This window comes from Neolamprologus multifasciatus, chromosome 14 (genome assembly GCF_963576455.1).
Source record: "Neolamprologus multifasciatus chromosome 14, fNeoMul1.2, whole genome shotgun sequence".
In the NCBI taxonomy this organism is placed as follows: Eukaryota; Metazoa; Chordata; class Actinopteri; order Cichliformes; family Cichlidae; genus Neolamprologus; species Neolamprologus multifasciatus.
Window position 1 is genome coordinate 5,410,928 of NC_140452.1, and position 27,239 is coordinate 5,438,166.

A 27,239-nucleotide genomic window follows, 5' to 3' on the forward strand; every position below is an offset into this window, starting at 1 on the left:
TCACTTTTGTGCTCGTCCCGGTGATGTTTGCAATGACAGGCGCAGATTTCCGTCACTGCTGCCCACTGTACATGTCAGAATAACACTGCTGTTTACCAACTAATGTTTATTTTTCCTTTTTTTTTTTCTTCAGGAGGAGGAGGAGAGGGGTGTGAATAAGACCGATGCTCTGACACTCTCTGAGTGCTCTCTGACTGTCCTGCCCACACTCAAATCCATAACAGATTAGGTGTATACATTTTTAAAAGTCGTTTTTCGACGTGCAGTAAAACCTCGCTTGGCGTCGTACCTGCCCTCGGGTTTAAGGAGTGTTCAGGCACAGAAGAAAAGGAGGCTTTCCTTTCATTAAAACATTAGGCTCACAAGCACAGAGGACTCCCGAGGGCGTGTCCTGAGAAACTTTTCAGCAGGATTTCCCTCGCATGTTGACGGGATTCCGTCCTGAGCTGTGAGTACTGCATAACTTAATCCATTGTTTTTCTTCTGGTGTTTTCCAGGTTACGTATTATATTATAAATAAATGAAAAAATAAATAAAGGTTTCTTATCTATCCCAGTTACAATATCTACAGAATATATATTATACGTTTATCCAATATATAGCAGACTAATAACAATTACAATTGGGTAAATGTGCCACTGATTTCAACGTAACAAACCTCCACATTATAGGAATATTATGTATTGCTATGACTAAATAAATGTCCCAGTCAAAAACACACGCAAACAGAGTCCTAAATAGATACTTTCCATATTTATCACCCCCGAGCTTCTTAAAATTTCCTCTCAGAAATTGTCAGACGGTGAGAAATATCTCATGCCCGTGATATTACCAAAAAAAAAGAAGAAAGAAGAAAGTCTATTATTATCCGTCGACGAGGTAAGCTTCTGGTCCATTTCAGTGGCAGAGGGAATCCCTCAACGTCACCAAGGATACCAAACACAACATCAGGCACAAATATGGGCATGTACGTCAGCGGAACTCCGAGGCGGGACTAGACCGTTGAAATGTCTTGCTTCTACTCTGGGCTTCATTCATAAGACAAGATCTGCTACTGTGCACCGTAATATAGCAAGCGTCCTCCGGCGTTCCGTGAGCGGACTTTATGGATGTATATTTGCACGCTTGATAAGGTCGGATAACGGAGAGCACTGGGAGGATTTACCGCTGAACCGGGGAGGACTTCTTCGCAGATTGAACTGGTAGACCTCCCTCCCCCGTCTAAAAGCGGGGAACTGGATTAAGAGTCTTCATGCAACTTTTTTGGAAAGAGACCAAGAGCGTTTCACCGGGGAATAACAAGAAGACTTACATAGGTAAGAAACGCTTACTTTTTGTGGCTGTGAGCGCAAACGGTTTGCGAGCAAAAGTCGCTTTTTGAAAGCGCACTATTTTAAAGTAGGTCGGGAGCATCTGTCCGCTTCAGACGGCTTCATAGGAGATGCTTAAAGACAGTTTTCCCTGCTGACACCGGTTTAAACGCATAAAACACGCTGCTGCAGGCTACTTATTAACCGCCTGCCATCATTTATGAGAGAACAGCCTAATTTAAAGCCAGCTGGCGCTGGCTTTGGTTAAGTGCACCGAGTTTAACATCAGTCATTCTCTCCCTACAGTACCTCTTCTCCTTTAGTAATCTTCTTGTGTGTGCCGCTGCCCTGCCGCTGCAGGTGACATCGCTCTCTCTCCGGTACCTGCAGGTGTCGCGTTCTCTTTCGGCCCCCTCGGGGAGATGTACCAAGGATTTCCCGGCGACCCAGACAGCGGTTCCCGTGGAAGCTCGTCTCCATCTATAGAGTCCCAGTACCTTTCCTCCGTGGACTCCTTCGGGAGCCCGCCGACCACCAGTGCTCCACAGGTAAGTTCCAGTCAGCAGACTGGAAATGTAGTGAAAACAAAAGTCGGAGAGCGTTTTTTTTTTTTTTTTTTTTTTTTACCTCTGATTGTTTATTCGTTTAAAAATGCAATATGACTGACACGCGATCACTGGGTATGAACCTGTCATTTAATTATGACATGTGCTTTTGCTTAAACACACTGTGCATGGTGTGTCAGTTGTATAAATATACAGAATATAAACGTATTTATGGCTTATGAAGCAGCGGGCTCTGTCACCGCTAACAGAAGACCGACTACACCAAGTCAGCACATTTGGTGTATCCGGTCTTTCTGCAGTCAGAACTTAAATGACCCGGATGACTGGATGTAAATTCAACGTCTGTGTGTTGACTGTAGCCCCGGTGGCGGCGTTGACAACGTGCTCAGCGCGGTTGACAGCGCTCTGGAACTCTCCGACGTAAGCGCCGCAGCCCCGCCCCTTTGCCCCGCTTCTCTCCTTCCACTCGCTCCGCTCTCCTCTCGCCGTGACGTAAATGTCCGTTCTATTTTGGAGTGCTACGTCGCGTTGCCAAGGGGAACACCGGGGGTGTGACGGGGGAGGAGGAAGGAGGCGGGAGAGACGCCGTTTAGAGAAAAACGATTGGTGGAGACGGTCGCTCTCAGAGCCGCCCGTCAAACGTCTGAACGCGCTTTCAAACGAATATTAATGAACGGCGATACTCCCCCGAGTATGAAATATAAAATACCAGCGACAGATTTGAGCTTTCCACGACTATTTTTAGACATGGGCGCAGAGGAAAACTTAATAGCCTGCCTTTTTTATTTGAACAATAAAAATCCCCACAGTCGTAAATTTCAAGTTGTTTTTTTTTGTTTTTTGTTTTGCTTAAAGTTAAACAAAACATTATTGAACACCCTTTTAATTCAAATTCTCTATATAATGAGAAATCCAAGGCTGTTACCTTAACACGTTTTGGCTCCTACCTTTACAACAAATAGCATTTCCCCACTCTTTGGTAAATCCCACGGAAAAGGTGGTTAAATGAATATCAAGAAATGGAAACAAGTCAGAAACTGGGTCTAGGTAATATAGGCCTACAACAGGGGTGTAAAACAGAAGACCCAAGTGCCACAAGTGGCCACAAAAGTTTTTAATCTGGCCCACTTGACAGCTTTGGAAAATGTGAAGGAGTGCATAAATTTTAGATTTTTTGCTGTATTTTCTTCATAGGTTTTATGGCTTTTGCACTTCTCCCACAGCTATTTATACTTCACCAAAGTAGTAACAGATAAACAGCTAAATGGCAGAATGTTCCTGTTTTTTCACAGTCTACTATAGAAATACACGATTTATAAAGTAAGTTTACTATAGAAAAAATAAATAAATAAAAAGAGGACATCCTGTCAACTAACAAACATTTCCAGCTTTATAATTGCAGGACAGTCTACGCAATGAGCTAACAGAACTTTTTCCTTAATTTTACAGATTTATTTCTTACAATTTAAGCCCCAAGTGGAATTTCTCTATCATCTAGAAAAACTGAGTCATATCACCTAAAACTGCACTTGTTTTTCTTATATTAAAATATTTCAAGGGTTTAAAGTATGATTAAATGTCTGTGGGCTGCACGTGGCCCACAATGTGAAATGAGTTTGATACCCCTGGCGTATAATGTCTGATCACTAAGCAGTCTTAACACTGTATCACGTCCGGTAGCCTAAACCTTTCTTTATGTAATTGTTAACATAATGGGTCCAGGCATATTAAATTATTAATGTTAATATTCTTCTTACTGTTTGTGGCAGCCTAGCATGACTTTCCTAGTATATGATAAATACTAGTATCGCTTCAGCTGTTGTTTTATACATTCAGCCACATTCAGAGCAGAGGGTTTTTCACACCTTGTTGTAGTTTATCTACAGGCAGATGAGAATAGCAAACAGATGCAAATAGTTTTAGGTAAAATCTGAATTTAAAGCAGATCTTTATTGCAGCTGATGATAATTTCAGTGCATGTTTGTACTAAATGTATCCGGTTTGCTACAGTGATCGGACTGATGCACAGATCCCAGCTTGTTTTTACTGGTTTTTCTATATTTGTCTGTATTTTTTTGCTGCTCTACCTGATCTGAGCTCTGGTCCATAAAACTTAATTGTCGACATCTCCTCCTCAGGAGTGTGTGTCAGCAAGTGCTGGCTTGAGCATTGTGGGCAGCGGGCCAGGGACAAGTGGTGGAGGTGAGATGCCCGGTTCATTCGTGCCAACCGTCACTGCCATCACCACCAGTCAGGACCTGCAGTGGATGGTACAGCCAACCCTCATCTCATCCCAGGCTTCTGGACAGAGTGGCTCCACCGGGACCACGACCATGACCCAACCAGCCTCACTGGTTGATCCGTTTGACATGCCAGGCCCGAGTTATTCCTCGGGGTCTGGATTCACCCCACCGAGTTCAGACACTCCAGGGCCAGCAGCCGGCCCTGTCCGTCAGTCCAGAGCCCGAACTCGCCGTACACGAGAAGAGTCTGTGAGTGAAGATGGAGATGTTGGTGTGTTAGTAAGTTTGCGTGCTTGAATGGTTTGTCTGTTGACCCTCGCATGTTACACATGCACTGCAGGTATATTGTTTACGAGGAAGCCAGTAAAGGTAATAACGCTGTGTCTGTAATGTTAAGCAGTGGTGTGTGCTAACACTAATGGGTGGGTGGGTAATTAATTGGTGTATTTGGTGTTTGCTTTGGTATTTTCTCATTTGCACAAACCTACTAAACGGCAGAAGGCTAGTTCACTGTTCAGGCACAAGCAACTTTTATCTGTCAGCTGTGATTAAATGTAGCTTTATTTGGTGTTTTTAAGCTAAATTAGTCAATTAAAATAGCCAGTGGTTTTTTTTTTAAGCTAATCTGTATTCTTCCTTATCTTAGCTAACACCCGAGGAAGAAGAAAAGAGACGTGTTCGTCGAGAGAGGAACAAGCTGGCTGCTGCCAAATGCCGAAATCGCAGACGAGAACTTACAGACAGACTGCAGTCGGTGAGAACTGGCCCTGTTCTTGCTTTCAGAGCGAATGATGATGATAATTGCACATTTTATGTTACCTCCCATAGCATCGTGTGGTGGGGTAATAAATGCTTGCATGTGTGTACAAGACAGAGGATTATGGTAATGGGTGTTTAGCTGCAGCGAAGACAATTACAGTCCTCAAAAGAGACTATTGTACTTTTGGTAGTTAAGGCCTAATTAACATACTCTTCTATAAGCCACCTTGCATATATGGCTGTAGGGGAAGCAGGGAGGTATTTCTACTGGAATAAACACAAAGAAGATTGGCATACCTAACACTCCTTTCTTCTATCTGCTGCACATCTTCTTCCCATTTCACCCACCTTTGCCTTGTTCCCGTCTCCTTCTTCCCCATTTTTTCTTTCATCCTCTGTACCAACCCACAGGAGACAGACGTACTGGAGGAAGCAAAGGCAGAACTGGAGGCAGAGATCTCAGAGCTACAGAAGGAGAAAGAGCGCTTGGAGTTTGTGCTGGTGGCTCACCAGGCAAACTGTAAGATCCCATACCAGGACCAGCCTCAGCAGGGCTCAGCACAGCTGCCTCCAGTGCAGTCCCAGCTGCCTCCCCAGGCCTTACAACCGCCTGTCTCCATTGTGGGCTTGACTGTGAAGGAAGACTCTTTCTATCTGCCTCCTGCCTACACAGCCCACCCGGCCTCCACACAGTCCCAGCCTCCGGTTCAACAGCAGCAGCAAGTCCAGCAGCAGCCTCAGCCTGGAATAATGCAGGAGGTAGAGTTCTCTCGTTCTTTTTATGGCTCAAGTGAGCCAGCACCTGGTGGGCCATGCCTTATGGTCAGCGACAGTGGTGGTGGTGGTGTTAACCATGACGATGCGGCCATTGGCAGCTACAACACCTCATACACATCTTCATTTGTGTTCACCTACCCAGAGGGAGCCTGCGGGGTCAGTGCCAACCAGCGGAACAGCAGTAGCGAGCAGTCGTCCGATTCTCTGAACTCGCCTTCTCTGCTGGCGCTCTGACTGACCGACAGACACACGCATACACACGTTAACACGCACGCACATTATTCTCGCTGGAAGTAGAGGCTGAAGTACACGCACAGTACCGATCAGCCTCGCCGATTGAGAAAAAAACATAACAACAAAAACAACCAATGGTTTACATCTGATTGGATTATAAGTTTACACATTCTGAAACGTATCCTAATTAAGAGCCATACAAATAGTTGCACATTAGGTCTAACCTTTAACATTCACTATATTTTAGTTTTCTATTACACTCGCAACTGGACATTACGGGTGAATAAAACTGGGTTACGAAAACCGAGTCCACGTTGCCAATCTTAAGTTCTGTGGCTTAACAGATTAATTCACAGTGAATTCTCTTAAGCTTGTACTCTGATTGAGTAAGAAACAACACGATCACTCCGACAAGCACAAGCGCCCCTAACTTGTTCCCTCTGTCGGTTGCCCCTCTTCCAGTGCTCCCATCCTTTTCCATGCTTTTCTTCCTCTCGCTGAATGTATTTGTGCAAATCTGAAATAGGGACGAAGGACGCTCTGTTCAGGTTCTCTTCTCGCGGGAGACCGGCTGCTGATCTCTCGCTCACCTCTAACTGTTCATCTGCTCGACTTCCCTCTGCTTCTTCATTTGCTGTTTGGACTTGGCAAGTTAAGGATCTGAGTGTCACAGCCCGCCACTAAATCTTGTGCTTTTTCCTTCTCTCGTTTTTTCTTTTTTTTTTTCTTTTAACAAAAAAACCACAAAAAAAAAAAATCTTCTGACGTCTGCCTACCTGCTGTGCGACCCATCTCTACCCATCTCTGTTTTCTCCTCTTCTGTCTCTTTCTCCTTCTCTCTGAAGTCTTCGACCCCCGAGAGCCCGAAGACACCCTCCAGCCCTTGGGACCTTGAGTGAAAGCCGGCTCAGCTAACATGCCCCCCCTTTGAACCCTGTCATACAAGGACATGGACGCAAGCCCAACCAAACGGAAGAGTCTTTTCTTGGAGCACGTTGCTCAAATCCTTACAGTGAACAGCAGCTAAATACTCTGAACACGCACACAGACGCATAATTGATGAACACGCACATGCAAAAAAAAAAAAAAATGCAAGATGGATGCCACTGTCTTCTGCTGAGCCATTTTTCACGTTGTTCACACAATGAAGATTAGACACACCAGTTGTGAGGATATAGAGAGACTTAAGGAATTAAGGAAGCAAGCAGGAAAGGCTCTGAGGGAGTCCGGATAGAGGATGGCTCTCATTTTAACGACGGATTTTTGTGACCAAAAGTTTTAAAAAAAAGGAAACAAAACAAAACAACAACAGAAAAAAAGAATAAAAAAAACAAACAAAACACACAGAAAAAAAATCTTCTCTTGCCAACTGTGTGGAAGGGTGACCTCAGTAAAAACACCTCCATACCACAGAGCCTCGTCGCCCTGGGCCGACATGCGTATATTCACGCCATCGCTTTCAACAACTGAAGATGTTTGCCGCAGCGCACCAGCTCAGAGTTTTGCTCGCACTCATTCAGATGTGAACCGATGCCTTTATTTAGAGGAGAGACTTTTTTCTGTTTTTTCTTTTCTGGGGATAGTGATTCAGACAACCTCTAAACATTGGGCTCAGTGGTCTCTGTACCTCCTCTGTTCTCTAACGGGGATGAGGCGGAGGTGCGTTTATTGTGAGTGCGTCCACTCTGAGGCACCTGGCCCGTTTATTTCTTTCTTTATTGAGGTTGACGGGGCCAGTGAGCACAAAAGCAAGACCTGGAAACGAAAGGGGAGAACGTGTGGGCTGTTGTTTTGGAGTAGAGCGTCCTTTCCTTTGCCTGTGAATTTGTAATTTTTTTTTTTTTCCCTGTACGTTTGAGTAAGAACCGTTATATATTTTAATGTTTATATTTGTTTGTGTGTTTAATTGTTTTGCATTGACCTCCGCTTTCTCCTGTACTGTTACCGTTTATTATTATTTTTGTATGTTTTGTCGTTTTAAGTGGGAGATTTCTTCACAAATGTTCCTATTATATCTGCATACTTATTGTTTCATTATCTTATTGTATTTTTTTTTCATTTGGCAACTTTGGAGGCATGCTGTGCACTACGAGGAAAAAAAATTTAAGTCCATACCCATCTACATAGTTAAAGGTAACATGTATATATATATAAAAGTATATATACCATGATGTATGAATGTCTGTAGATCTAAATGGGATATTTTTGTCAATGAAGAACAAGATAAAATAGTAAAATCAATATTTTTCTAAATGAACAAACATATATATATATATATATATATTATAAAGTACTGCCCTGTCCCTCAACATGAAGCACGATGTCACTGCCTCTGTCAATGTGTATTTATGTTTTATAAACGATATAAAGCACTATCCGAGTTACATTAAATGTATGTTTATAATGATGATGATGTTTGAATGTTGTGGTAATGCCTTTGTTTTGTTTGTGTTTTCCTCTGTGAGGTCTGTCCCAAAGCTACTGACACCTTAACGCCACTTGCTCCTTAGCAGAAAACGAGGGGCAAAAAAAAGTGATTGAATGTCAATGCGCATATTAAAAGTGTAAGTGTTCAGATGAAAACATGACGATTAAACTGTTTGATTTGTAAGGACAAAGTATTTCACACGCAGTGTAAACATGCCGCTCGGTGGCGTTCGCATTTCCGATAAAAAGTGTTTGAAGCATAACTGCAGCCTTGATTGACGGGCGTCATCATGTTAAAGCTGATCCACTGGTATACTCGACAATACATGTTGCCTGTCTGAGATTAAAAAAAACAAACAAAAAAAACAACCAAAAATCAAATGTTGTTATTGCATTTGCTGGATGAGAAGCTTTATTTTTCAACTAATAAACATGTTTATTCCAAAAAGAAAAGAAATTGCTGGATTAATGGTATAAATCTTTGCTAAATAGTGGCTCTGGGTGGTCAGAAAATGGGCAGACCTCATGTTTTTTTTGTTTTGTTTTTTAAATGTTGTATAAGGACTGTGTTTGTACAGATGTTGGAGATGCCTTTTTGATCTCTATCCAAATGCAAATGTGATGAGAATATGTTCTGGTGTCAGAATGAGCATAAAACATATTCAATAGTTCTCATGTATATAGATTTTTGTGGTGCTACTTATACTAGACTACATCGATGAGACCGGTGAGCGGTGGAAAAGTCACCGAAGGTCCAGACAAATGAAAACGCTGGCTGTCTCATCAGAATTTTGTATTCCGAACGAAAGCTGACAACAGTGAATTCGATGCAGCTGAAGCTCTGAATACTCAGTAATAGTTTAATATCAACTGCCTGTTCCATCTCCAAGCGTGGAAAAAATAGATCTCAGACGGCCCTTGTACTGTACCTGCATTCCACACTTACATCTCTGATCATCACACAACATATTAGACTCATTCTTTAATGAAATTTGTTTGCTTTGGATTTAATTGAAATCGTTTTTTATTTTTCCTTTGATAATTGCGAGGTTACAATAACAAATGGGTTGCTCGTAAATTGGAAAAGGTGACACAAAAGGACGAGAAGAAATATCCAGCTGTGCGATGGCTATGTTAGCATTAACTGAAAACAAAAAAAAAAGAGTTTTCTTATTTTTCTATGATGAGGTGAATGTTTCTATGTATTTCTATTTTTCCACAGTTCCCATATGAGCTCCAGTTTCATATCATCTGTTATGAAATGCAATATTATTATCCTCTTGGATGAACATAATGTAGCAAATTACACAGTGATCAAACTGACTGCTACTATATGTCAAGTGTGATGATGTATTGCTTTAATTAACACGTTTTCTTACAGTATTAAACGTTATCCTTATTGTTTAAAATAACATCTAGTGTGAGACAAACGTCATAGAGAATGTATCAAAAAAAAATCTATAATTTTTTATTTATATATTGATGATACATAAAGATTAAAGTTATAGAAAGCCACTGCTTTTATCAACATCTTTTCTTGTTTTTTAAATGAACCCTCATATTATTTTCTGTGAGTGAAAGTTACAGTTTTGGAATACATAATAAATATGGGTACAGAAGTGAAGGGCATGAAGAAATTCTATGAAAGATGTAATTAAACATACATGGATTATTACATAACGTGCTCATGAAGGTGCTCTGATATCAAATTATCAACTGGTCTATTTTGTAGTCCATTTACATCACCCTAATTTATTCTGTACGTCACAAAAATGTAATGTTTACTTATTTTTACAGCCTTATTTTCATTTTTTTTTATCTTGGAAGAGTACAAAAGTGTATGACATATTTTCCGTGTCACTTTTGCGGTCTCTGCTCTGTGAGCTCCTGTGTCCGTTAGTCCACCTCTGGCTTTGCCATCTTAAAAGTTTACATTACGTTTTTTTCCCCCTCATTTTCTAGACTATGAGAGCTGGGTGAGCTGTCTCCTTTAATGATGGTTTGGCTAAATGCCTTACATTTTTCCAGTTTATGAAGAATTGCATAAATAACATATCTTGAGGTGCACTTCTCTTGTGTGTTTTTTTTTACACTTGCTTTGCTCTTTTTGAGCTCCTTAAAAGATTTACTTGAGTCGAGACTGCAGAAGTTGAGCAAGAGCCTGAAAAGTGCATGTATGTATCATTTTTCTGAACTGCAGTTTCTTTTCTTTATATTTTATCCTGATGATTATTTTCATACATTCCACAAAATGTAAAAATAATAATAATAATATTAATAAAAAAATATCCATCACAGTTCTTTGGACATTAAGTATTATCTGCTGTACTATCTTGTTATGTTAAACCAATCTGATGTCTACTGTCACAACAAATCCTTACATTTAACAAGCTCCAACCAGATAACATTTTGCTTACATTAATGAAACAACATGTTGTAACGCTTGGTTTACTCTGTGTTTAAATTCCTGTAATTTACAGAAATATGGAGATAGACGAGTACAATGTATTTATGAAACGCAATATGCAAAAGGTTCACTGGCAAGTCTCAAAATTCAGTTTATTTGTACATCCCAGTCTCACATATAGAGGTTCAAAGGGGTTCTTCTCTGTGAGCAGGATTAAATTGCCAGCAATTTGGGACTAAAGGATTGTAGAGTGAGTAGGGACAGAGTAGCCAACTTTCAGACATATAAGAAGGTCCAAGATCATTTAGGATTTTATATACATATATGTAAGAGTCAGTCAAAAGTCAATGAGATGTGCTGTGAGATACTGGAAGCCAGTGTAGCTCTGCTAAAACTGGACTGATCTGCTCCCAGTTATTTTTTTTTCCTTTAGTTAATAACCTCGCAGGAGAGTTTTGGATAATCTTTTTGGGATGTCCAGAAAAAAAGAGCACAGCAGTTCCACTGGACATGAATGCAAGAACAAGGTTTTTAGAGTCAGAGTATATCAGGAAGGGTTGAATCTTGGATACATTCCTGAGATGTCTTACTGATGGAATTAATGTGAGGTTTAAAGCTCAAATCAGAATTTAAAACAACCCCACGACTTTTAACTTGTGGTTTTCCTCATACCCAGTGACTTGTAAGAGTATAATAAATTGATTATAAAACGACTTATAAAAATGCTTATTTATTAATGTTTTTCATTAATCTGTATATTAATTGTGTGTAAAATGTCTATGTTACTTATCAGAGCTGTCCAGAGCTTTATAGTGCCTTTAATTATTTTTTTGTTTGGGTGAGGGCACTTCATGTTTCATTTTTGAAATTAGAAGGATGAAGACAAATCACTGATAAACAAAAAGTGAATACTTACCTCCATCAAGTGGTCAGAGACTTCACTCCAGATGTATTTTTACTTTTGCTGCTGCAGGTGAGGCCTGTTGCTCCATATCTGCTAAAAAAAATGCTTATTTTCAAACGTACATTAGCAGTAAAATTCAAATAGCGACAGCCCTCAAACTTAAAGTGACTGTCACTGGCTGTCATTTATAGTCATTCACTGAACAAAGAATCAAGTTTTTGGTTACCTAAATGGACATCAAAACTGGCCTCCACTGTGAGGCTGTAGAAATGGATTTATCCAAACCAATCAGCAAAGGTTAGGTTATATGAGTGTCATTATTGCATATGAACAATCAGCAGTGGCCTGGAGCAGTTCAAACAATGATCTGTGGGGGTTTTTTCCACATCATTCAAAAAAAGAAAAAAATAACCCGGTTAAATACAAAATGCAGTTTACATTATTTATGACTAAATTATTAAATTCATCAAGGGAAAAAACTATTCAAACCTACCTGAACCTGTGTGAAAAAATAACTACACCCTAAACCTTTATTGTGTTGTGCCACCCCTCGACAGCAAGAACTGCAGTGGAGCATTTGTGATAACTGCAATGAGTCGTTCACATCACTGTGGAGGAGTTTTGTCTCACCCTTTTTTGGAGAAGTGTTTTAAATCAGCCAAAATTGAGGGTTTTCAAGCATACACACATACAAAAGCTTCTCAATAGGATTTAAGCCCAGACTTTGACAAGGCTATTCTAAAACCTTCATTTCATTTTTTTGAGCCATTGGATTTGCTGGTGTTTTGCTAAATAACCTAAGTATGTATATCTATATGTAATGGGACTCAAACCTTCCAAGTAGTTCTCCCTTTGTCTCATCACGCTACAAAATATTTTGCCAAAAGTCTTGGAGATCATCCAGATATTTTTTGTCAAAGGCGCGATGAGCTTTGGTCAGCAGTGGTTTTCTCCTTATAGTTCTCCCATGGCTGCCCTTTTGTTACCCAGTCTCTTTCTCATTGTTGAATCATGAACTCTGACATTAACTGATTCAAGTGGTGCCTGCAGTACTTTAGATGTTATTCTGGGTCTTTTGTGATCACCTGGATGTGTTGATGCACTCATGCAGTGGTTTTACTAGGCTGGGCAGTTCTGTGAAGTTTCACCACTTGGTAACTTTTTCCAGACAGATAGATGTCAAAGGTTTTTCTGAGTGTGGCATGACATGTTGCTTTCTGAAATCATTTATCCTTCGTCACTTTGTCAGACAGTGAAAAGGGTTCTTTTAAGTGATTTCCTGATTCAATCAGTCTGGAAGAAATCAGGGCTGGGTGTGGCTATGAGAATAGACTCAGCTTTCCAGAAATGTGGTTTATGGGAAATGACACAGGCTAACAGAGAGAAAGACAACCATTTACTGTACGTCTCTGACTAATGTTAGAATTTGTTTGATGATCTAAAATATGTAAGTCAGAAAAATATACAAATAAAAAATAACTCAGGAAGGGGGCACATACTTTTTCACAGCAATGCAACATAAAAACAGCAATGTCCTGTAGTATAAAACTCTAGGTTTGATTTATTTATTTATTTTTTAATTCATGCATTTCTGATTTTCCTATAAATAATTAAAGTGAACATCACCTGATGTTGGCAGTGATTTGTGTGATTTTCCGGTCTTCGTCGCTCTCTAGCGTCCCAGACTGAAAACTTTCCGACCGAAATGTTTCCGGATCCGCCGGAAGTTGGGGACCTTTCTGCATGCGGCTGACGTCACCACACAGTCGTGAACATGGCGTCCGTGACAACAGGTGAGAGCACAAAGGCCCGGCTAGCCGGTTTTAACAAATGGTTGATTTAAATTATTTCAGCAGTACTTTACCAGATATTAACACTGGCACCTCGTCTTGAATGTTTACGAGCGTTTGGGTTCACAGCGATCCCCGCAGAACAGCTTTTATTCGCGGCTACTGGAGCCGCTCACACAATGCTAACACAGAGTGCTAGGACAAACAACCGTGTTACTGAGTTTTGTGTCGCTCTCTGAAATGTGTGATTTAATCTTTAGTGGGAAAACAATCGAAGGGGGAACTGTGTCCTAGATTAGTGGCCAGTTTAACCTCTGAATCGTCCAACTTGTCTCGCCGCTAATGCTAACGTTAGCCTACCAGCTCCGGGACATCTACCACTCCGCTTTGTCCTCAATCTGTTAAAACTAAATGATTTTTTAAATAGTCTATCTCTGATTTGCTTCTAAGTGCTATGACAGTTTAATCGCCGTCCGTGTCTCCGCGTGGCCGAGTTTCACATCGGGCATAGCCATTGTTGTGGCAGCTGTTGTGTTTCCTTCACAGTTTATCTGCTCCTGCAGCCACAGGACGGTTCATATGTGGGGTTATAAATAACCTCCAGCTAGTCACGGTCAGCATGTATTAGACATCAGTATGTTGCTGTCTCTGATGGTTTATGTCTCCCACTGGCGTCTTGTTACACTGTAGTATTACTTTGAACAGTCCCACATTACACTTAGTGTGATCACAGCCTGTGGAATTCGTGGGCAACTTAGCCAGGAGTTTTGGTTCTTGCTGTTGTGTTTTGATTTCCAATTTTTCAGTTCTTAACAAAAGCAAACTGGAGCAGTGACACTGTAGACTTTAAAAAATCAACAAGTAAAGAACTCATTACTTGCAACTGTAGTTGTGTTTGTTTATTTATAAAGACCCGTGTTTGATTCTGCTTAAGTTGTTTGGTGGTTAATGTTTCAACCTTTCCATTTTTCTTTTAAGCCACCTCAGAGTGGATTCAGTTTTTTAAGGATGCAGGGATCCCAGCTGGTCTGGCTGTCACATATGCTGTTTCCTTCGTAGACAACAGGTAAAGACATTTTGGCCTCGTGAACACATTCATGCTGTGATCATGTGCACTTTATTAATGCTCTCGTTGTTCGTCCTGATTGTTTAATCCTCTGCAGAATTCAGAAGAACATGTTAATGGACCTCAGTAAAGACATCATGATGGACCTCGGCATTACTGTAATTGGGGACATCATTGCCATTCTTAAACATGCCAAACAGGTCTACAGGCAGGTGAGCCAGACTTGATCTTTTAATGTTATGAAAAGCTGAAAATTATTCACGGTTAACAATTGTGTTTGTCCAGAAGTCTACAGACAATATAATCGTGTATTGATTTAAAATAGCCACCCCTACATGGTAGCGCTTGGGTTTATTTTAAAATTGCAGCATTAGGTGCAGATTTCACTCAACACTTTGTTTTCCTGCTCTGTTTTTTAAGGACATGTGCAAAATGGCAACTGAGGCCATCTCATCAGGACAGACCAGTGTTCAAGCTGAGCTCAGAAGAACTGCCAACACCCGTAAGTAATGACATGTTAATTTATTTTGTAAAGTATGAGCCTTTATTAGAAGTCAAAGGAGCTTCAAAGAAAAGCGTCTGGACTTCTTTAAGTTACTTGAAGACGTTTCACCTCTCATCCGAGAAGCTTCTTCAGTTCTAAGGTCAAATGGTGGGAAAAGATAAAGGAAGCACTCAAAACATGCGGTTATCCTAAATGGGCGTTCATAAAGTCAGCAAAGAGGCACAGAAAAGAAGATCAGACACCAGCGAGGGAGGATAAGAAGGACAGACGCAACAACATTGTCATCCCCGATGTAGCCGGTGTATCAGAGAAACTCAGGAGAGTTTTCTACAAGCATGACATCCCGGTGCATTTCAGACACAGCAACACGCTCAGACAAAAACTGGTTCACCCGAAAGACAAAACTCCAAAACACAGACTTAACAATGTGGTGTTTGCTGTACAGTGCAGCGAGGAATGCCCAGACCTCTACAATGGAGAGACCAAACAGCCACTTCACAAGCGCATGGCACAACACAGAAGAGCCACCTCCACTGGACAAGATTCAGCTGTCCATCTGCATCTTAAGGTCAAAGGTCACTCTTTCGAGGATGCTAACGTTCACATTTTGGACAGAGAGGACAGATGTTTTGAAAGAGGAGTGAAAGAAGCATCTATGTCCACTGTGAGCGACCATCTTTGAACAGAGGCGGTGGTTTACGACACCAACTCTCTGCCATCTATAATCCAGTTTTGAGTTCCCTCCAGACGCCTTAACGCCCACTCACATCCTGGGCCATCTGACCTCAGGAAATTGCATGATAAGGTGGGGCCAGGTTTCACAACGAGCTCACCCGAAACTCTGGCTGATTGGGACCCACACCCAGTTCCACACCTTGGCTCAGGCGATTAGACGATCATCAGGGGGTCCTTTTGTCCCTCTGTGGGGGGATATTCTCCCACTGGGTTTAAATCTGGGACTCTCCACCATTTGACCTTAGAACTGAAGAAGCTTCTCGGATGAGATGAGTGTTCAGATTTTCTTTGAGTTTCTGTTCTAACTGAAGTTAACTGGCCGACATTTGTTCAGCGGTGAGCAACATTTTCCAGCAGTAAGTTCTGGTTGTATCTAAATCACTCAAGTCACTACGGAGGTCAGACAGTGACCCAGCTGTTTGACCCATTAATGAGCCAGGCCAGAAGCATTATGAATCATCTATTCCACTGTAATGTGGTATGTCAGCGGGAATTACGCACACATCTATGTGCGTAATCATTTCACCTGCCATGATTCAGAACTGAAGAATCAGATGCAATCAGGCGGTTGAAGCTGTTTACGTTAAGGAAAAGATGACCTAACGAGTGAAAGATCCGGAGTTCGACCTCAGGAGGAGACGCACATTCCTTTGGGGTTGCATCAGAATGGCAACCAGTTTAAAAACACTGCCAAATCAAACACGTGGAGCTGCCTGCTGTGGTGACCCCTTGTGAAAAAGGGAACAGCCAAAAGTGGCTTTGTAGTGTTCAACATGTTATTTTTGGATTCACCAAGAGAGGAGAAAAGACTTTTACTGGCCCAAAAAGTCCCCAAAATAACAACAAGAAAAAATATCCCAGAGAGAAAGAGAGAGAGGGAGAGACAGATAGATAGCCAGCCTTATCTTAGGGTTGCTTTAACTTTAGCTTTTGGTCCAGGGCCAAAAGTCTTGTCTTTTCCTTAATTCTTAATTCTTTTAAATTAGTATTTATCTCCCTCTGAACTGCACATTTTTCGGGTTACTCTTTTAATGTTTTGTGAAAGTGTGAATCCCATCCGTCTTTCATCTCTTTGGTACAAAATAAAGCGTATAGACTTAAGAAGTGAGATTGTTACAATCTTTTATTTTGTTCCTCAGCTGCGACACGCATGATAGCCAATGCTTTGAGCCATGACTCTCCACCAGCCACGCCAGCCCGCCGGCCTGACAACCGCCTCTCCGTCACAGTGTCCAACACGCAAGCAAACAAGAGTAACAAAGCAGGTAGATTAAATAAACGTATGTTTGTGTTTCACCCCATCCGTCCCCTGTTTCCTGTTTCCCTGAAGCTAGGAAATTCCTATTTTTACTCATGTTTGTTCCTCATGTGCTACACAATTTGTCAGTTATACGCCAACCAGCTGACGAGGGGAACGGTCTGTCTGTAGTGAAGCGTCGCCGCGTAACAGCTGAGATGGAAGGCAAGTACATCATCAACATGCCCAAGGGCACCACTCCTCGCACACGCCGAATCCTGGCCCAGCAGGCCAAGAAAGGTAGGCCTGATGAGGTGGCCTCACCAACAGCTCGCCTAACTAATGCGTTACTCACAACAACTAATCAAACCTGAAGCTCTAATGAGTCTCCCTCCTAAAAAGTACAACTATTGATCAGGTGCTGGTGATCAGAGTCTGTTTGACCCTCACCGTCTGCCCTTTTTTACTAATCCTGCTCATTCTGCCAATAAAATTCCCCCTCACACTTCTTTTTTCCCCCTGTTTGTCTCACATTAACTAAATTTTACTTCTTTTTGCTCTTCTGATTTTTCCTCCCTGGCACGAGTTTGCATTTGGATTGTGTTGTCATTCAGCTTCAACACATTTTCTCTAAATTTATGAAGGAAACGTCACTTTTATAGCTGTAAAAGCTGCAGTGAAAATCATGCTTTCATGATAAATGTACCGACACAATCTAACAAACCACCGCAGCCCATTGAACTCACCGGAAAATCAAGTTTGCAGCTTAGAAGAATGGTGTACTCCGGATAGAGTAATTATTAGCAATTGGGTGTAACTCCTTTCTGTGAAAAGACCAGGTCAGTGTTGACACACGTTTCAATGCCTTTTTTGAGGCGGCTTTTTTGTCTGGTTCAGTTAGTTTGCGGCGTTTACAGTTGTTGCAAATGCTTCCTGTGGGATTTACCACCACTGAATCAAGCTGAAGTGATATGACCACACAGCCAACAGGAACGCCCTTTCAAAGAAAGACTTCAGAGTCTGAAAACAGAAGAAGTCTATTGTTTCCTTTCACACCACTAAGAGTTTTTTTAGCTGACTTAAAACAACAGGAGTTGATCAAAATATTTTTCTAGGCAGATACATTTACACTCGACTCTCCAAAAACCCATATACAAAAACACAAAACTCACAAACACTAGAATACAAACATGGGAAAGCAAAATGAAACAAAATAATATAAAACCCAGTGACGCACTGTTAAAATTTACATTTACATTGTTGTAGGCAAGAAAAAAACAAATCAAATGTTTGTTTAATTCTAATCAGTGTGACTTTAGTTCGAGTTTTCAAAATAAAAGCATAAATTCTCAACATATTACATGTATGGAGAATACTGTCAAAATTTCCAACATGTAATTTTTAATATTTTGTGTAAACATTCAGAAGCACATAGGCTACATTTTGGTGGTCAAAGGTCACCGCGATCTCCTGAGACTCGTTTTCATACACCAACTATAACAATGCTCAATACAAATTCATGGCAGAACAACAGAAACTGAGCAAAGGTAAACTAACAGACTTTAAAGAACAACTACAGAGCGGTGGTACTGACAAATATTTCTTCACCTTCTCTCTTCCACTGTATTCTGTATGTCGCAGTTTCTTTACTTTTTTGCTGATTAGTTTTGCTGGAAAAAAATATTTTATTTTGCTTATTTTGTCTTCTCTTCATGAAGGTTTGAAACGCACGTCTGTGTTTGCGAGACTCGGAGCCGAATCGAAGGCGGACACGACAACGGGCGGTAACAAGGTGAGACCTGTCGATGTACATTAACAGCGTTCTGCATCTTAAAGAGGAGTTCTGAGCTCATAGCGCTCATATTTTTGCAGCCAACCGGCGTGTTCAGCCGCCTCGACAGAGGGGAAGAAGCTGCAGACGAGCCGAGAGCTGGAGACGCAGGTGAGAACGAGGACGACAGCGATGGAGAAGGCTCCGTCCTCCAGTATGCTGGCGTCCTCAAGAAACCCCCTTCCCTCCAGAAGAAAGAGTCTGCGATAAAAGCGCCCCCCATCACCCTGCGGCGCCTCGGCGGCAAATTCAAACGACCTCCCTCCGATACACCCACCTCCTCCTCACCTTCCCCGAATGGTCTCCCGCCTGCTAAGATTAGTGTTCTTCAGAGACTGGGCAAGCCCCCCGCAACACACTCAAAAACCAGTGTGTCGCAGACACCCGCTGACACACAGGACAACAGGGTGACCAGCACCAGATCCCGAGCCCAGGAGAGGACGACTGTAGCAAGCTCCAAGGTGAGCAGCAGCACCGGAGGAGCTGGAATGGGAGGAGAGTCCGCGGGGGCCCAGATGGACGTTAAAGCTATCAGTGTTTTCAAGAGACTGGGCAGCAAGAGAACCTAACACACTCACCCCACCCAAAAAATACTCTTTCTTTACACTCTTTTTAAAGTTTGTATCGCCAACTTTTAGGATTTATCTTGCTGCAATATTTTTTTTGTTTTTGTGTTCGGATAAATGACAAAGATTATCATTTACATTAAACTCATTATTCATGCTGCCATTGGAAAAATGTTTACCGTTTAGTGTGCAAACCTATTATTTAAGGACTTATGGTCTGCATTTGTTAGCTTAAAGCATGAGCTTGACATACGCTACCCCCACCACACCCCACATGAGGACGCTGCTGCTGCCTACACTCCCTGAATGCCCCTGAATGAATAGTGAGGCTGTAGAAAATGTTGCATCTCCAAGAATAATTATGTAAGTGTTTTATTGATATTTGCCTGAACATGTAAAATGTACAGATTTTTGTTTTGTTTTATTATTTTTTTTATTTTTAAGTTGAATACACAGGACAGCAATCAGACTAGTAAGGAGACGACAAGTTAAAGTTAATCTTCTAACCTTCACATAAGAATTACCTCCTTTTCAAAGTATGAAAAGTGTCGATAACAAGCTTCTGAACTTGTGAGAGGGGAAAGGAAAAACTTCAAACTATTAAACAGAACAACCTCGACGAACACTTGAATCTTTGGAAAGCAATGCACCTCCTCCTCCTCCTCTGTGCTTTGTGGAGTAGAAGTTGACACCTTCGAACTAAACGCACCTTTTCTATCGTAGTACTGAACGTTTTCTATAACCACCTACTTGAAAGCCGACTCACTAGAATATTTCTTTTGTTTTTATGCAATGTATAGATTTGTTAGACTTCACACACACATATTTTTCTATGTGGACGTTCTTCTATCGTGACGTATCCTTACAAAAGGAATTCAGCGATGCCGTCGGGCCCAGCTCGATGTAGTCCACTCAAACCAGTGTTGCTCATTACTCCTGATGTACAGTTTTTGTCTGTCAGACTTCATGCCAGACCTTCGTTACATTGTAAATATTTTAAAATGCTAAGGATTTTTTCCCCCTGTGTTTAAAGAATTAATATCTGGAAAACACACCAGGAAATGTCACGTTTTCTTTTTCAAGGTATGAAGGAAAAGTGTGCTTGAAAAAAAAATTAAATGTTGAAAAGGTGTCAGATGTCTGGGTTTCTCTTTTTCTTACTACAAGAGGACGTTGAGACAGTACTTTACTGTTTTAGTGGAGATATCATCTGAACGCCCCTTCCAACCTCAGACTATAAATGCCCCCTTCTCCAATACCCGCTGTTCTCATTTCCATGCCCCACCTTTCCCCCCTTTTTCCCTCTCTTCTCCTCTTCTCTCCTCCTCCCTTCCTTCATTCACTTCTCGTTAGTACATGGGGCTCTACCGCAGCACCAGTTCATACATCCTCATCGTTTCCGAGGATGTGGTCCCAGTTATTGAAGGTGTTTTCGTCAAAGTAAGCATCCCCTCCTCAAAGTGACATACAGCAAGAAAAGGGTTCAACTTCACTGAATATAAGCTGATTAGCCAGCTGCTGGTCTGTTTGGGAAACCGATGATGTTTCCACTGATCCATACATACATATTTTACATATTAAAAATGACGAAGTTGATCATATAACATTTAAAATTAGAGCAAGATAAATATTAGACTTCTTCATTTTAAATCTTTAGCAGCAATTTTCTCTCCTGATTTTTATTTACTACATTGTTGTTCGTTCTGGTAGTTTAGACTATCAATCAAATAACTTCTAACCACTTGTAAAAAATTCCAGGCAGCCAATGAAAGTGTGATCTGCTGTGACACTGGAAAAAACACAGATGAATGTTTTAGACACTGATACAGGGAGGATACTGCACACTGTGTCTTGTTAAAAATGAAATAAAATTGCCTTTAACTGGAGCTGTCAGTATGTGACAAGCAGCCATCAGAAGATGGTACGCTGTGGTTATAAAGGGATGGACATGGTCAGCTAGAATACTCAAGTAGGTTGCAGCATTAAATTATGCTCAGTTGGTACTAAGGGGACCAAAATGTGCCAAAACAAATATCCCCCACACCATTACACCGGCAGCAGCCTGAACCATCGATACCTGGCAGGAAGGATCAAAATTCTCACTCTACCGTGGGAATGTCGCAGCAAAAATCACAACTCCTTAGACTAGGAAATGTTTCCTGGTCTAAAAGTAGCCTGGCTATTTTCCTCTGATTTCTGATAGCAACCACGCCATGTTCAAAGTCAGTTGAATGTGGCGTGGTTGTTGTTGTCAGACCTTTTTTCCTCATTCTGATGCTCAGCTTGAACTTCAGCAGGTCATCTGGACCATGTCTACATGCCTAAATGCTATGAGTTGCTGCTACCTGATTCGCTGATTAGATATTTGTACTAATGAGTCATTGAATAGATGTACCTCGTGAAGTGAAACTACATAAAAGTGAGCCCTGCAATGGTTTAAAGGGATTTTCTGGGTCTTGGTTTAATAAAAGTGAAGTGTGAATTGTTTGTCAGTTATTACAACACAAACAGAACACTCGTTTTATCTTTAGTTAACTGTAATATACTTGATTGTTTGGCAACCGTGAGAGCTGTCTTGCCTCAGGTGCTGCCCATCTTTCCAATAAGCAGGAGTTCGAGGAGCGCTACAGGGTGTGCTGTGGACAGTGTTGGGAAGGTTACTTTTAAAATGTATTCCATTACAGAATACAGAATACATGCCCCAAAATGTATTCTGTAACGTATTCCGTTACGTTACTCAATGAGAGTAACGTATTCTGAATACTTTGGATTACTTAATATATTATCATGCTGTTTACAACTACATGAATGTACTATTGCTGTGATTTATTACTGTTACTGAAGGTCCGCGACTCCGAACCGTAGTAAAGGGACCTCTGGCTAATATGGTGGGTTCTGTGTCGGGCTCGTAGCTGAAAACTAGCTTTACTTTGTTGTCTGGGTCAACTTTGCTAGCGAGAGACAGAGAGAGGCGTTGAAAGGCTGCTCCAACGGAACTTATTGTTTTTGGAGGAAAACACGAACACGGTGTACAGTCGAGTCTTAATAGCTTACTTACAGCTGGGCTCGTCAGGCACTCTTCTTGGCTGCAGTGGTTATTATTATATTTACATGCTTCCAGCTCCCGTTTTTGCTCGATGACAGCTCGTACTTTTCCTTTTTCTCCCTCCCTCGCTCACAGACACATAACGTGTATGGCAGTCCATTCTCCCTGCAGCACGGACTACACTGCCCATGATGCTACATTCTTTAGAGCTGTAGCATTCTGCCTATTAGCTTAGCACAACAACAACAACAGGCGCTCTCTCACCCAGGAAACACGCAGAGAGAGAGCGTCACCCTGTAACCATGGCAACCGTAACGCTGCCGCCTGGAACAACAGAACGTAGCTGTCAAACAAAACCCAAACAGTCCTGACCCGCCACAATATGAAACAGGGAAGTACCGCCGTGTAATCCATTTATTTCAACAAAGTAACTGTATTCTAAATACCACCTTTTTAAACGGTAACTGTAACGGAATACAGTTACTCATATTTTGTATTTTAAATACGTAACGGCGGTACATGTATTCCGTTACTCCCCAACACTGGCTGTGGATGCTTACTCCTGCTCTGTGGAGAAGATGGTGTGTGTGGGTTGTTTTGTTTTTTTTAACTTACTCTTGCATGGTGACTAATTTATGGGCTTTGTTTTCAGTCTCCTTTAGTTTAATTATTAATAAAAACATTTGCTCTGATAATGTTGCCTCTTTGTCTCAATTTTCAACTGCCGTTTTTAGGAGAAAGTAAGAGAGAGACACTGAAGCAGGATAGTTTTTCCTCACACAGAAAATCAGAAATCAGAAGATGAAACCATCTTCAACCATACTCTAAAATATCTCCTTCTTATCATTTACATTTTGATATCATGATCTTTGACTTGCTTGTCCTGCTGCAGGGAAAAACAGCTGATTCTGAGGAGGTTATGTGGGATTTTTCTTGACTTTAAGTGGAGGGACTGCTTCAGCTTGATGCTTCAGTCTCACGTGATGCGGATCACCATCAAACACATAATAATCCCCCCTCAGGGATGTAAGGTAGCTGCTCAATATAAAGAAAATTAGGTGACATGCCTCTGAGGCTGACTGCTGACTTCTAGGTTAACCACACGTCACATCAAACTAAGTGTACACTTTGTCCCCTTGAGGTCGCTCTCTCCCTCCTCCTCTCCCTCAGCCTCCTGCCGTTCGTCTCCATCTCCTTGAAAACCTTATCAGCTGAAGTCATCAGGCGCTCAGCTTGGTCCTGAAACGATTACAGGAACAATAGTTATAGTAAAAGCTGGATTTTATTGTGAGGACTGATTACTTCCAATCGTTATCATTAATTGACCCTTGAAGAACGAGCCTCGGGCCTAGGAGTAGATAGTTTATAAGGCTATCTTTTTCAATATTTTGCCGAATAGTGTTTAAAATAAATAAACATGCAATAATAAAGAAGTTGCTGTTTATCACTGACTGATAAAAGCATCTACTTTGCGGTTCATGCAGTTGTTATGGTTGATTTTAATGTGCCACATCACACTAAGAAATAGTCGATTATGTCTGAATATTTCCACATTTTCTCTTTCTTTCTTTCTTCTCCTTTTTTCTCCATGTAAAATCCGGACTGCAGCAACGCCTCACGACTTCTCTTTTTTTTCCCACAATGCTGCGCGGTAGGGGCTGTCGTGTGTGCGCTATCTGTGGTGCTGAAGCTGCGCGTGCCTCTGAGGTTGCTACCATACAAATCCACCTGAGCATCCTTCCGCGAGAGCTCCAGCAGCGAGGGATGGTTTGTGGTCGACGCTAGGAGAGATTCAGGATGTTTCTGCCAGCTCTGGTGATGTAATGCGTCTTTTTTCTGTATCTGCTGACGTTCTCCTGGGTTATTTCTCGTTTTTTTCTGTAAGTGCTGCACACAGACGCGCCTGAAAGCCCATTTTTCCCCTCGGCTCGTCGTGTCTCCGGTGCCGCCGCCTGCCCTGCCTCCTTCGCCGCTCCGTCCTGCATCCTTTATGCACAGCACGCTGCTCCGGTCCTCCCCAACAAAGCACACCTTCGTGTCCGAGCACCATGGCCCGCTCCAGCCGCTTTCACTGAGAGACATGGAAGCCAAACAGCACCAGATAAAGAGCCTGAAAAGCTACCCGGAGACCGGCGGTCGGAGCCTGGCAGCGGCCGCCGGAGGAGACGGAGGAGGGGGGTATCGAGCCGGCTCAGCTGAAATGGAGATGGACTCGAAGATCCAGAAAGCCATCGAGTTCAAGGCGGAGGGCCATCGCTGCTACAAGGAGAAGAAGTTCCGGGAAGCGATAGGCAAGTACCACCGGGCGCTGCTGCAGCTCAAAGGGGTTCATGTCGTGGACGGCACTACGGGCTCCGAGGTCAACCTGCTCAGCCAAGCCGCGACCAAGCTGACCGAGGAGCAGAGGAGAGCCGTGGAGAGCACCGAGATCGAGTGCTACGACAGCCTGACAGGTGACACGACCACAAACACACTAAAACTCAGAAACACCCAGACCCCTACTATTCTCCAAGTAGTGCTGACACCATTATTGGTTCCGGTTCACCGGGTTCACACAAGCCCCGGGGTGCACTTGTGTCTCTAGGTGCTGGGATCAGCAAAGGCAGGCGAAACAACACTGGTGCTGAAATGGAGCAAGGATGGTGTTTGTTTGTATGTTTTTTAATTGCACATACAAAAGTGGCGGCACACTGTTTGACCACTAGTGCGTTTATTTATTCCGGTGAGGTCATTTGCCAGCCATTAAAAAGAAATTTCACCGTGTGCGCTGAAATAGTTCACCTCTCTGCCAGTTACATGCTCTCAAACAGCCTTTCACGTGGGTTGTTTATTTTTACATGTGTACCTGTAAGAAAAAAGAAAAACATCTGGGCCATAAATACAATCAGGCTTCATGTTTTAGGACATGTTACCATTATTTATGTATGAGGCAAGTTCACCACACTGTTGTGTTGTAACGACATCCACATGGGATCTGGCAAAAGGGGTGATGTAAGGCTGCAAGTTTAATGGCTCCAAGTGTGGAGGGAGTTACAACAGGGTTAACAGAGCTTCACATAACAGCTGCTTTCAATGTTAATGCTCAGTAATTTCATTTATAATATACCATAAAAGAATAACTGAGAAGAAGCTCATTGTTCATTGTTATAGTCCCCTTATCTCGACACAGACTGTTACATCATTGTTTCTAGTTGTGCAATTATGCACAATCATGAATAAAAGTAGACATCAGAGCTTCAACAATGTGAGAGTTTCACTTCAAGGTTTTAGTGATCAAAATAATTCAGAATAAAATTAAAAGCGATGGAAAAAATAATGAATAATAATGAAGTTCACACGTAATTTTAATTATTCTCGTTTTGTTATATTGTTTTGGCAAATTAATTGTACTGAAAAAAACAAGTACACAGAGGTGGTAAGAGTGTAATTTTAACTGTCCAAAAAAAACAAAAAAAACAAGACACACGTTTGCACAATTACTTAAAATATTAGTTATGTATTTACCTTAATTTAATCAGAAAGCCCCACTGAGACTGACGTTTTCAAGGGAGACTTGAACAAGGTAGCAGTCATAAACTCAAAACATATTAAAAATTTAACAACTACAACATAAAATACAGGAGCCACAGCATTATTATGTATACAGTATACAATTACCCACAACAAAACATGCTAGTGGCCTCTCAAGAATCCACATTTCCTATCCTGCATTCTTTATGATGCTTTTAAATTCAATAATAGATACAGTCCTTTGAAAAAAAAAAGTAAATAATTTTCACAAGAAAATCCACAGTTTTTCTGCATTTGATTAACTGATCGTCAGTAAGTGTGAGCATCACTACAAAAGCAGAAGTTTGGGCAGTTTGCTGGTCTGGAGTGCTCATTTGTGTGTTAACGCAATGCCAAAATCTTCCGACAAGCAGACATCCCAAAAAATTCTCTCCAAAGTAAGACCGTGTAATGTTCAGAGAAACTGTAACCCACAATGGTGTAAGAGTGATGAAATAGTTTTCTCTATGACTTTGCTGCTAAGGGTGGTTCTGAATATGAATACAAGTTACTCAATCACAGGATGTCCTTAGTTTTTCACATGACCCCATAAGCATGTTTTATTTTAGATTCCATTTCCAAGCTTAATGGTGTGAAAATTCTGTTTATCAGATTTCTTAGAATTCCCCAAAGCAAGCACTTAGAGGTGTGCAGCTGGTTCTGGGACAGAGAGAGGTGCAAAGGTTAACTGAAAATAGACTGAAAATACCAGTGCTGTTATCCAACAGTGGTTAGTGATGGCTAGCACATCAAATCACAAAGAAAGCAGCTGTGAGTCAGACTTTGTGCCTGTAATAAAGTGTAGAGTTGCACTAGGGATGCAACGATACCAATTTTTTCAAACCGATACGATACCGATACTTGGATCTGAGTACTTGCCGATACAGAGTACAAAAACCAATACTTCTACCACACACACACACACACACACACAAATGCATTGAATTGGAAGACAGGTTTTATTTTATTCTCTGCCGATAATAAATAATATCTTAATAAAAATGACCACAAAAAAATTTCAAGTGAAAAATAAGCACTTCTGTTAAATTATTGCAGAGTCTCCACATTGTAATTTAACAGAATATCACTGAACTGTTGGCACTGTCTCTAGGGGATGTCCCCCTAGTGGCCAATCTAAAAAACTACAACAAAAATGACAAGCCACCCTCTGATTTATGAAATAAGCTAGTATCGGTTCATGGTATCAGTTAACTTTTACGAGTATGAGTACACGCACATTTTACAGTATCGTCCCGTTTACAGTATCGGTGCATCCCTAAGTTGCAC

At 41.5% G+C, this 27,239-nt stretch overlaps 3 protein-coding genes and 1 long non-coding RNA gene across 10 annotated transcripts in view; 3 read left to right on the forward strand and 1 right to left on the reverse strand.

Annotated features, from left to right (window-relative positions):
- The first annotated feature begins 856 nt into the window (after window positions 1-856).
- fosb (FosB proto-oncogene, AP-1 transcription factor subunit) lies at window positions 857-8,987 on the forward strand. Of its 6 annotated transcripts, none has more exons than XM_085183845.1 (6): window positions 866-1,316; window positions 1,671-1,858; window positions 4,015-4,398; window positions 4,766-4,873; window positions 5,290-5,637; window positions 5,798-6,614. In XM_085183845.1, the coding sequence occupies exons 1-6, from the start codon at window positions 1,253-1,255 to the stop codon at window positions 5,861-5,863; spliced, it is 1,158 nt and encodes a 385-aa protein (XP_085039971.1). In that variant the 5' UTR covers window positions 866-1,252; the 3' UTR covers window positions 5,864-6,614. The 6 variants fall into 6 exon arrangements, with proteins under 6 accessions (XP_085039969.1, XP_085039970.1, XP_085039967.1 ...); XM_085183846.1 differs by lacking the exon at window positions 5,798-6,614 and adding an exon at window positions 6,735-8,987 and having other exon boundaries at window positions 867-1,316; XM_085183843.1 differs by having other exon boundaries at window positions 857-1,316; window positions 1,701-1,858; window positions 5,290-6,614.
- LOC146503315 (uncharacterized) lies at window positions 6,583-13,343 on the reverse strand. The gene is made up of 2 exons (XR_014877820.1): window positions 13,254-13,343; window positions 6,583-11,717 (listed from the first exon to the last, which is right to left on the reverse strand). It is a non-coding gene; the product is annotated as an uncharacterized LOC146503315 (long non-coding RNA).
- On the forward strand, window positions 13,310-22,654 carry c14h19orf47 (chromosome 14 C19orf47 homolog). 2 transcript variants are annotated; one of them, XM_085183847.1, is made up of 8 exons: window positions 13,310-13,420; window positions 14,396-14,483; window positions 14,581-14,695; window positions 14,904-14,985; window positions 16,863-16,988; window positions 17,111-17,260; window positions 18,679-18,752; window positions 18,833-22,654. In XM_085183847.1, exons 1-8 carry the CDS (start codon window positions 13,402-13,404, stop codon window positions 19,358-19,360), a joined length of 1,182 nt encoding a protein of 393 aa, XP_085039973.1. In that variant the 5' UTR covers window positions 13,310-13,401; the 3' UTR covers window positions 19,361-22,654. The 2 variants fall into 2 exon arrangements, with proteins under 2 accessions (XP_085039973.1, XP_085039974.1); XM_085183848.1 differs by having other exon boundaries at window positions 13,312-13,420; window positions 17,111-17,185.
- A 944-nt stretch (window positions 22,655-23,598) lies between these two features.
- Window positions 23,599-27,239, forward strand: part of ttc9b (tetratricopeptide repeat domain 9B) — a 43,954-nt gene continuing 40,313 nt past the window's right edge. The window contains exon 1 of the mRNA XM_085183849.1: window positions 23,599-24,856. Within this exon, the coding sequence (XP_085039975.1) occupies window positions 24,394-24,856 (463 nt within the window). The 5' untranslated portion in view covers window positions 23,599-24,393. The remainder of the gene's footprint in view (window positions 24,857-27,239) is intronic.

What these genes read in the sequence shown, in the direction of transcription:
- fosb (XM_085183841.1), top strand. Translation starts at nt 1,253, where the DNA reads ATGCAACTTTTTTGGAAAGAGACCAAGAGCGTTTCACCGGGGAATAAC. An exon ending in CGACCACCAGTGCTCCACAG is followed by an intron (nt 1,859 to 4,014) that starts GTAAGTTCCAGT and finishes TCTCCTCCTCAG; the next exon opens with GAGTGTGTGTCAGCAAGTGC. An exon ending in TTACAGACAGACTGCAGTCG is followed by an intron (nt 4,874 to 5,289) that starts GTGAGAACTGGC and finishes ACCAACCCACAG; the next exon opens with GAGACAGACGTACTGGAGGA.
- c14h19orf47 (XM_085183847.1), top strand. An exon ending in CAGAAGAACTGCCAACACCC is followed by an intron (nt 14,986 to 16,862) that starts GTAAGTAATGAC and finishes TTTGTTCCTCAG; the next exon opens with CTGCGACACGCATGATAGCC. An exon ending in AAACAAGAGTAACAAAGCAG is followed by an intron (nt 16,989 to 17,110) that starts GTAGATTAAATA and finishes ACAATTTGTCAG; the next exon opens with TTATACGCCAACCAGCTGAC.